Genomic DNA, 10,104 nt, shown 5'->3' with positions numbered 1-10,104 from the left:
AAAATTAACATTAATTACACCGAACGACGCGTGATTTTGTCATGAATTCCTAACTTAATACCATTTCAACCAATATAATTTATCCTTATCTAACGCCCCGGGGCGCTCGTTAGCAAGATCGTAAATAATTTTACCCTTCCCTTAAAAAGCATATTACTAGTATAATTCAAATAACCACATTTCAAGATGAGTAAGGAAGGTACGGGTAACAAAAGTGATAGAGCAATGGCATCGTCGGAGGAGAATGAAGGTTTAGACTACCTTCAAATAGGTATTGCTGTTTTAGCACTAGGTTGGGGAATTTATAGTCTTTTTTCGGGTCGAAGAAACGACGTCGACACCAATAATATGATGAACGCTCCAGGGCAACCCGGTGTTCGTATTCCAAGGGATGCTTTTGAGAGGAACCCTTCTGGTTACTTTCGTGATCTTCGCAAGAATTAGGTCTTGGACCATCTATCATATCAACCCTAATGTAATGGATTCTCTAGAATCTTTTACTAATGTTTAGAGTAGTATCATTATTGTTAGTGTTATTATGGTTTTTATCAATGAAATTATGATCTCTAATCTCTATTATTATCAAGTTTTGTACTTTAATAACTAATAATTAAACAAAACTTGATAAAAGCTAATTATTAGGAAGACTCTCAAAAAAAACATCAATTATAATTTATAAATCACGATTCATGTAATATTTCAGAAGGTAACTACAAATTACAAACTTTTTCTAGATAATAAAATATCAAAAACACTACTGCACTAAACAATTGTTAAGGTAATCCCTTTAAAAAATTGATAGGATTAACCGTCCTTTCACCTCGCTCTAATAAATTATGAGAAAAATTTAAAGCTTCCGCATTGAACAACTATGTCCCTTATGGCTCCTATAGGGGCTAGAATCGTCAACGACATGCCAAAAATGATGAAAGCCTGCAAGAGTAGAAAATTATTAGAGATTTTGAGGGATTAAAAAAATTTACAATAAACTTTTAGATGAATATGAATATTAAATTAAAGCTGTAAATTACCCAATTAAGAAACCAAGATAGACTGAATTTCTCCGGTTTGCGTATGATCAGCCATATTATGCAAGGTAGCTGCAATTAAGTTAAAAAAATTTATTAATACAAAAAAAATAATCAATTATTGTATTATAAATTATAAAATACAGTAAAAGTTTTTAGACTTACATAAAAGGAAGTAGGTGCAAAAGCAATTCCTCCCAACACGCTTAAGAGGGATCCAAAGAAAGGAAATGCTATGCCTATAAACATAGTAATTCCTGCATAGAGTATTATACATATTTTAATTAATATTAATAAGTTAATAAAATTAATATGGAAAATAAATTTATAAAATAGCTTACCAACATAAGTCCCACGAGTTATAATTCGAAGCTTCTTACTAGGTTGGAATTTCATTTTCAACACCATAAAAGATTCCAGCATGTCAAAAACTGGAATTGCGTAAACCTAACAAAATAAAAAAAATAAAAAAAATTACTAATATTTATAATTTATATTTAAAAGAATAAAACACATGATTAAAAACATAAAATATAACTTACTTGGTAACTGCCGATAACATGTATTACAACAAATAGATTGGCGGCCGCAATAAGCCAATCGGGTTTCTCGAGTGAGATCATAACATTGTCCTCAACAACCCTCCCAAACACGAGATAACCCACAAAAGCCACTGGAAAATAACACAATCCTACAATTATGTAAGCAATTAAAGATCCTTTCCACATTGCTTTTTTAGAAGGTTTTTCTGGAGGTGTAGGAATGGTTGCTTGAATCTCCAGTACTATGTTGTGCCCGGAAAAGGCAAATGCAACCGTTCCTATTCCACTCAAAAATCCAAATATTTGACTAGCACTAGTAGAATACCTACTAGCATAACTAGTATCTGGTTGTACTCCTTTTATGAGTGATGCTATCCAAGCAATAGCTGAATAACTGGAAAAAAAAGTCCAAACAAAAATATATTAGTTAAAAATTAAATATTATCAAAAATTGTTATTTAAAAAAATTATATAAAGTTAGTAAAAACTTACCTAAGAGACATTATAGCAGCCGCTAAAGATACACCAGCAATGGAGTTAAAATTTGGTAAGTTCGAAAGCAGAAATTCAACGGCCGCATACATCATAATAAAATAAGTAAGCTTGATTGGCGGTCCATTTGGGTGAACAATGCTATAAAATTTCATTAACGAACTACCTCCCGTAACCATATATACAATATCACAACCTGCTTGGACCATAAATTGTTGTGGAACAATTATCCATAGTCCAAGCTTCTCACCAAATGCGTATTGTCCTAACTCATGGTAACGATCAAATCGCTTTCCAGGCACAGCTTCATGCAATTCGATCATTTGCCATAACGTATATAACGTTATAGCCCATGATACCAACAATAATGTAACACCCGGACCCCTGAAATAAATTAAAATAATTCAATTACTTATTTATATAACATAAAATTATTATTATTATTATTATTATTATTATTTGAACTAAACATATTATTATTATTATTATTATTATTATTATTATTATTATTATTATTATTATTATTATTATTAATGCAAAATTGCAAATACAAACTTTTATTGAATTAAAAAAATCACATTAAAAATAGATGTAGTTGATGATGATGCTATCAAACAAACATATACATATAAAAATTGTTGGATTGAACTAACAAGAGCAAAATAAATTGTAAAGTAACAAAATTACCTCATCATGCACTTACATACTCTCAATTTCTGTTTCGTTAACATAATCGATTTTTTTTTTTTTTTTTTTTTTTTAAAAAAAGTTAACATAATCAATTCGGACTACTAAATTATTAAATCTTTTTCCAAAGTTTTTATCAACTATATACATTTACAGTTTTACATACATCAAAACATAAAAATAGTGATTATAAGGCCAAACATTATATTCTCTATAATATACCTATACTATAAGTGTTAATTCGTTAAATTATTTAATTTAAATTTTGTAAAGGAGTAATTGTGTACGTACCATCCGAGTTGAGACATAGCGTATGGTAATCCAAGAATACCCGCACCAACCATACCGGTGACATTGTGAATGGCAGCATACCACCACTTTCCCTCACGGTTCGCCGTAACAGGAAGCCACCCATTAAGTTTGTTCTCACCTTCACCGTTTTCCTTCTTCACTACCTCACCGTTTTCCTTCATCATTGGATCCATGATCAATCAAGTTTCGTTTCAACAAATTAAAACTAAGGATCTCTCTTTTGTGCTCTCTCAATTTTAATGAAGAGAATATGATTATGATTTTTTTGTAGACACGTTGGGTTTGGTGTCACGTATTTATGCAAATTTGGGAGGGAGTGAATAGTTGTGTCTCCTAACAACCTTAGAGTTTGTTTCCTAGCTACTCTAGGACTTTTTAGTGTGTGAGTTGAATGATATTTATAATTATTTTTTTTTTGGATATTTTTTTGTTGGTTTTGTAGATAAATTGTGATAGTGTGAATTAATATTTAAAAAGTGTTTCTAAAAAAGAAATTAATTAAACCGGAATACTTAGAGGGATTTTAGGATGTTATCATGCAATTTTGTTAAGTTTGACTTATCAAGTATTAATAAGTATATTTTGTAAGTCAAAAGATATGAAATCTGTGTGATTTTCTACCTATATTTACGGTTAGTTGGTTATTTTTAAACCACATTCTTTATCCTTGTCTAGGATTTCATCTCTTAATATAACACGGAGTATTTATTTTATTTAAATTTATTAACTCCTATTATATTACTATAGCGTTACTGAGTAGTACTTTGAACTCATACCTAATTAATTAATTTTTATATTTGAACAATAATTGATAATTACAATCAATCATATATAACCATAACCTTAATTGATAAGTAAAAAGATAGATTGATATGTGATATTCTTGATATCATTATATGATAAAGTTCATATAATTTAATGATAATTATTACTGAAAAGTAAATTGCTTAACGATAATCCTAATTGATAAGTTAATTGATAATCGTCATTGATAAATTGTAATTCAATTTGAAAAGTGAATTGGTGAATGGTATTATAAGCAAATTAAAAATTGAATTGGTGAATGGTATTATAAGCAAATTAATTAATTGATAATTGTAAATCTTCACTGAAAAGTGAATAGTGATAATTGAATTGGTGAGCGATCATCCCAGTTGATTATTAAATTGATAATGCAATTGATAGTAAATGATCAATTGATCCGTACATTGCATGATCAAATCATGAATTAATTGTTGAAAATTAATATTGATTTGCTATCTAATCTTTTCCAAAATATTGATAATAAATCAAATCTTTTACTGGCTTCACGGATTTATGATGCATATCCATTCATGATTTGTTATAAAATCTTTTCCAAAATAAATAAATAAATAAATCAAATCTTTTATCTAATATTATTGGTTTCACGGTTTTATGATGCATTCTAACTAAAGCAATACTTATCTTTTTTTTTTTTTTTTAATCACTTTTAAGGAAGTATCTTGCTTTTTTTTTAAAAAAAAAACTTTAATAGGAATATCTAGATACATTTAATTTATTACATCTGTTGTCTATTTATCTCACATTTAAAAAAAAACAAAAAAAAAGTCCGAGTAATGACACTAATTATCTCATATAATGATGTTAGCTCTAACGGCATCTATAATTAATATTTACAAAAAAATAAACAAAAATTAAATAGAGAAGGCTATACTTGTGTTTCGAATGGATCAACCCTTTCTTTTGAGAGAAAGAAGAGAGCTTAGAATAAGATTTCATACACATAAAGTTACATGCATAAAGTCATAAAGATTACAAGTTGACTTCGTCGTTGATTAATAAATTTTCAATTTTTCATGCATCATGTTTGAGTCTAATGACAAAAAGTAAAATGTTTGTTTCATGTACAAAACATTAATTCAAACAAACTTTAAAATTGTCACCAAAAAAAAAAAAAAAAAAAAAAAAAAAAAAAACTTTAAAAATTATATCAAATTACGCTAGAAGGAGGGGTCGAACCTCCGACCTTGTGGTTAACAGCCACACGCTCTAACCAACTGAGCTATTCCAGCTTCTTATTATACAAATCTCCACTAATTAATTTATATCAAAATCCCAAAATACACAACAAAAACAATGGAAAAACTTCAACTAACAAAGAAAACAATCAAAAAACAACACAAAACAAACTTCCCAAAACCACCCAAAACCGGCGGAATATGCGGCGGCTCACCACTTTCTCTCTCCTCCGACCACCGCACTCTACACCCTTCTCCACCACCTCTGAACAAACCCCATCTCTTTACTCTTTCCTTCAACCGTCTCTCTTCTCCCGTAAACCACTGTCACCGTCACCATCACCACCGCCGCCGCCGTCACCGTCACCAGCAACCCCAACAATCCCTTTAACCTCCGAACACAAAACCACCTTAGAAACCACCCTCCACCATTCTCTCTCCTCCTGCAACACAGATGAAGCTTGGAAATCATTCAAGTTACTCACCAACACTTCCTGTTTTCCCAGTAAGTCTCTTACAAATTCACTTATTACCCATTTATGTTCTCTTTCTGGTGTTCATAATCTCAAAAGGGGTTTTGCTTCGGTTGTTTTTTTGATCGAGAAGAATCCCAATTTGTTGGAATTTGATTCTGTGAAAAGGGTTTTGAGTTCTATGGTTGTTGCTAATACTGTTGCTCCTGCTTTTGCTTTGGTTAAATGTATGTTTAAGAATAGGTTTTTTGTGCCTTTTGATGTTTGGGGTTCTTTGTTGGTTGAGATTAGTAGGAAGAATGGGAGTTTTGTGGGTTATTTGGGTCTTTTTCATGAGAATTGTAGGGTTGCTATTGATGAGAAGTTGGATTTTATGATTCCTGATTTGGATGCTTGTAATGCTGCTTTAGAAGGGTGTTGTTTTGATCTTGAATCGGTGGAGGAGGCTGAGAGGGTTATTGAGTTGATGTCTGTTTTAGGGGTTAGGCCTGACGAATTGAGTTTCGGGTTGCTTGGGTATTTGTATGCATTGAAGGGTTTAGAAGGGAAGATTAGTGAGTTAGAGGGTTTGATGGGTGGATTTGGGCTTACTGACAGGGTGGTGTTTTTGAGTAATTTGATTAGGGGGTATGTTAAGGCAGGAAATGTAGAGTCTGTCTCTAAGACTGTCTTGCGGAGTTTGGAAGGAGGGGGTGAAGAAGGTTCGAAATTTAGTGAGGAAACTTATTGTGAGGTTGTGAAAGGGTTTCTTAAACATGGGAGTGTTAAGGATTTAGCAGCATTGGTTGTTGAAGCTCAAATGTTGGAACCTGAAAGTGTTGTAGGGGAAAGTACGACGGGTTTTGGCATTGTTAATGCTTGTATTGTACTTGGGATGTTAGATAAGGCACATAGTATATTGGATGAGATGAAAGCTCAAGGAGCTGCTGTTGGACTTGGTGTGTATTTGTCAATACTAAAAGCCTATTGCAAAGAGCATCGGACAGCTGAGGCTGCACAAATGGTAGCAGAGATTAATTATTCTGGTTTGCACTTGGATGTTTGTTGTTATGATTCTTTAATAGAAGCAGCGATGTCAAGCCAGGATTTCCAGTCTGCCTTTACTTTATTTAGGGACATGAGGGATGCAAGAGTATCGGAGTTGAAAGGGAGTTATCTTACCATAATGACTGGCTTGACAGAAAATAACAGGCCTGAATTGATGGCAGCATTCTTGGATGAGGTAGTTGAGGACCCTCGCATTGAAGTAGGAACACATGACTGGAATTCTATTATACATGCCTTTTGTAAGGCTGGTCGGATCGAAGATGCTAGTCGAACATTTAGGAGGATGGCCTTTCTTCATTTTAGACCTAATGGACAGACTTATTTGTCATTGATTAATGGTTATGTAGCTGCAGGGAAATACTTCAACGTTTTGATGCTTTGGAATGAGGTTAAAAGGCGAGCTTCGACTGATGACTCTGTAGGCTTAAAGTTAGACCATAGCTTGATTGATGCTTTTCTCTATGCCCTGGTTAAAGGGGGTTTTTTTGATGCTGTGATGCAAGTAGTGGATTTATCTCGTGAATGGAAGATTTTCGTAGATAAGTGGAGATACAAACAAGCATTCATGGAGAACCACAAGAAATTGAAGGTATCAAAAATGAGAAGAAAGAACTTCAAGAAGATGGAGGCCTTAATAGCTTTTAAAAATTGGGCTGGCTTGAGTACATGAAGCTTATAGATGTTCCATGCCTACTTCCAGGCAAAAATTTGAACTTTATCAAATTGGATGATGGTGGCTTGTTGTCAACCCTCTTGCCAGGGCAGAAAAGAGAATGGAGGAAGTACTCAAAATCATTACTTTTTATCTGCTGCTCTTTCGAAAATTTATGAAGCATACACAGCTATATCAGGTAATTTTGTATTCCCTGCAGTCATCTTATGTCTTTATTATGTTAATTCTTTACTTCTCCATTGTAAATTGTGTTTGGAATCTCTGGATATTCTGTGGTGTTTCTGCTCCATGGTAAATGCCTCTTTTTAAATTTTGTATGCTATAAATTTAGTCACATTAGTTAGCTTGACAGTCCATGTTTATGGCGGTTTGTTTGATGAAATATGACAACCATTGCACATTATGTACATAGTTTGACAATTCATTATATGTTTCTAACTTTTCATATTTTGTGCTTGTTGTTTGACAACTTTTGCTGTAATCTAAACTTATGGTTTTATTTTTGGAATGAATTTGTGGATCGGTTTGCTTCTATACATGCCAGGTTTTTTGGCTACATTCTTGGATAAAATCAAGTTTCACAAAGAACATTTTTGTGACTTTAAAAAAAGAAGATTGAGCAAATTTCAGTATTTATGTTGGTGATGTAATGCTTTGCTTCTATAGGTAGACGGATTAAGTTTTGGATTTAGCAAAAATGGCACTAGGCATATCAGTTCCATTGCCTTTTGGTCCTAATCATAAATTTGAGCGTGTTAAGCTTGTCTATAGATGTTCATGGGTGAAGAAACTTTTTCTTCATGTTTTTATCTTTTGTAAGTATGCTGGAGAAGTGGAGAGTAGCTTTTCAAATCTTCACTTGGGAATTGATGTAAGAATTGTGGGATTTGGATAGTAATTTGTCAGATAATGATGAAAGTATTGTAGAACCAATCCATTGATGATAGTTGCCGTGAATTTTTTTGCCTTAAACTTGAGGAATGATTATTATGCATAGTACCATTAGATTGATGATTTTTTTTTCATTCTAGCATCATCAATGATTTTTAATTTTGGTTGAATATTGAAACTCTGAGCTTAGATTCCCAACTTTGTGTGATCAGGGTTTCAGGGTTGATATGTATGATGAGCAGATGAAGTAATTTGCTCTGTAGCTCTTCTAAGTTGTTCGTATCCGCATAATGATTATTTTGGTTCTAGGACCTAGGTGAATATGTTATCACTATTTCTACTTGAATCCAAGACCGTTTATTGGTAGTTATGATTCACGTTGCATTGAAATGTTTGATTACAGTATAAGTCTACTTTTTGAACAGCCTGAATGCCGCTGACATACTGTAAGCATGTGAGAATGGCTGAATTAGTTGTTAAGCTCACTGCGGTCATGTTCAGTACTTCAGTGTGATTTTTCCCGCCTCTAAGCTCTACTGTAATATCCTCAATGTTCTGTGTACGAACTGACAATGAAGACCATACCTTTATTTCTGGTCCTGAGTTCATTACTTGTGCTCAGTCTTTGCTTTACATCTCTCAGTGATCGAACACTTAACAGACAGATTTTTTGAGCAGTTAGGGCATGTATATATTCTGCTAAATCCACAATATATTATGAGCATCTGTAGCATTATAATCATTGTGCTTCTGAATATTTCTTAAGTGAAGAAGATAGTGGTTGAAGACTTGAAGTTTGTTGAAGTCATGAGTATTTCTGCTGTTATTGTTGACAACATCAGAATAATAATTGATCGGGAATACCTGTTTCATGGGAGGAATGAAAAGTTAGCCATGATCTGTCTATGCTCTGCTGCTTGTAAGCTAAATTGCATTTTAGATTGTTTTGCTCATATCCTTCTTTTTGAATTTGTTTTGCAGGTACTAATCAATCTCTCTCACAACTAAGGTTTCTGCCACTAAGGGCAATGCGCCCGTAGGCCTTTCCATCAGTATTTGGAATACCGAACCCATCAAGGGTAGAGTTTGTATGTATGTACTCGAAGATTATACAGGCTTATTTTAGGGCCTTAGGGGCTGTATTATTTGTAGAACACCCTTCCCTAATTAAATTTTACAATTTTCGGGTTACTTGTTAATTTTACTTATTGCTAGTATGGCTAGCACTCACCCTCCCTATCCTACCAAACCCGGGTCCCTGGGTAGCCAGGCTGCCCTTAATGTTTTTCTATTGTAAGGTAACACTCTAATTTGGTGTAATAAATGTTGCAATGCTTAAGATTTTATTTAGTGTTTGTTTAACTGATGTTTATAAATGGAGAAAGGTTAATAATAGTTGTAAAAGTAAGATCAGTCCAAGAAAATTAATTTCACTTCTCTAAAAATAATTTCAGTTTAGTAAAATTCAGTTTTCTTAAAGAATAATTATAACAAAAAATCAACAAAAATAATTTCATTTCAGTAAAATTAATTTAAGTTAAGTAAAAATAATTTTGTTTCAATAAAAATAATTTCAGTTAAGCAAAAATAAGGTGAAGAGAACGGTGCCAAAGAGCTACAAATTGAGTAGTAATAAGTCTAATAACAAGTTGAGCTTTTTTTTAAAAAAAAAAGAAAAAAAAAAAGTTGAGCTCGAACTTGAGCATAGTTCAAAATTTGAACTCAGCTCATATAAATGTAACCGATCAAATTATTTTTCTTTTTCAAAAAAATACGTATAACTCAGAGTATAATTAGTGGATGACGAAAGCTCTATCTTCATAGATAATTTTTATATTCTTTCTTATTCAATGACCAAGCTAACTTTTGTCAAAATTTATCGTGTTTATCAATATGATTAAGTCTTTATCAATATAATTAATTAAGATATTGTCCAAAAAAAATAATTAATTGAGATAA

The 10,104-nt window shown here is 32.3% G+C and overlaps 2 protein-coding genes and 1 non-coding gene across 3 annotated transcripts; 1 reads left to right on the top strand and 2 right to left on the bottom strand.

The window, feature by feature from the left end:
* Positions 1-711: 711 nt before the first annotated feature.
* Positions 712-3,407, bottom strand: LOC145619294 (lysine histidine transporter 1-like). The gene is made up of 7 exons (XM_081673997.1): positions 3,041-3,407; positions 2,063-2,446; positions 1,571-1,964; positions 1,370-1,475; positions 1,194-1,285; positions 1,032-1,100; positions 712-933 (listed from the first exon to the last, which is right to left on the bottom strand). Exons 1-7 carry the CDS (start codon positions 3,232-3,234, stop codon positions 835-837), a joined length of 1,338 nt encoding a protein of 445 aa, XP_081530123.1. The 5' UTR covers positions 3,235-3,407; the 3' UTR covers positions 712-834.
* Positions 3,408-5,041: 1,634 nt separating this feature from the next.
* On the bottom strand, positions 5,042-5,115 carry TRNAN-GUU (transfer RNA asparagine (anticodon GUU)). Its single transcript has one exon. It is a non-coding gene; the product is annotated as a tRNA-Asn (tRNA).
* A 132-nt stretch (positions 5,116-5,247) lies between these two features.
* On the top strand, positions 5,248-9,521 carry LOC145619208 (pentatricopeptide repeat-containing protein At1g69290-like). Its single transcript, XM_081673885.1, has 2 exons — positions 5,248-7,432; positions 9,127-9,521. Exon 1 carries the CDS (start codon positions 5,263-5,265, stop codon positions 7,249-7,251), a length of 1,989 nt encoding a protein of 662 aa, XP_081530011.1. The 5' UTR covers positions 5,248-5,262; the 3' UTR covers positions 7,252-7,432; positions 9,127-9,521.
* Positions 9,522-10,104: the final 583 nt, after the last annotated feature.

Source organism: Chenopodium album, chromosome 1 (genome assembly GCF_948465745.1).
Source record: "Chenopodium album chromosome 1, dcCheAlbu1.1, whole genome shotgun sequence".
NCBI lineage: Eukaryota > Viridiplantae > Streptophyta > Magnoliopsida > Caryophyllales > Amaranthaceae > Chenopodium > Chenopodium album.
The sequence above is the reverse complement of the archived record's forward strand: the minus strand, read 5'-3'. Positions and strand labels throughout refer to the sequence as shown.

Coding starts and splice junctions, on each gene's coding strand:
- LOC145619294 (XM_081673997.1), bottom strand. CDS start 3,234: ATGGATCCAATGATGAAGGAAAACGGTGAGGTAGTGAAGAAGGAAAAC. Junction 1,965..2,062: donor GCTGCTATAATGTCTCTTAG/GTAAGTTTTTAC, acceptor TTTTTTTTCCAG/TTATTCAGCTATTGCTTGGA. Junction 1,101..1,193: donor TTGCACCTACTTCCTTTTAT/GTAAGTCTAAAA, acceptor ACTTAATTGCAG/CTACCTTGCATAATATGGCT.
- LOC145619208 (XM_081673885.1), top strand. CDS start 5,263: ATGCGGCGGCTCACCACTTTCTCTCTCCTCCGACCACCGCACTCTACA.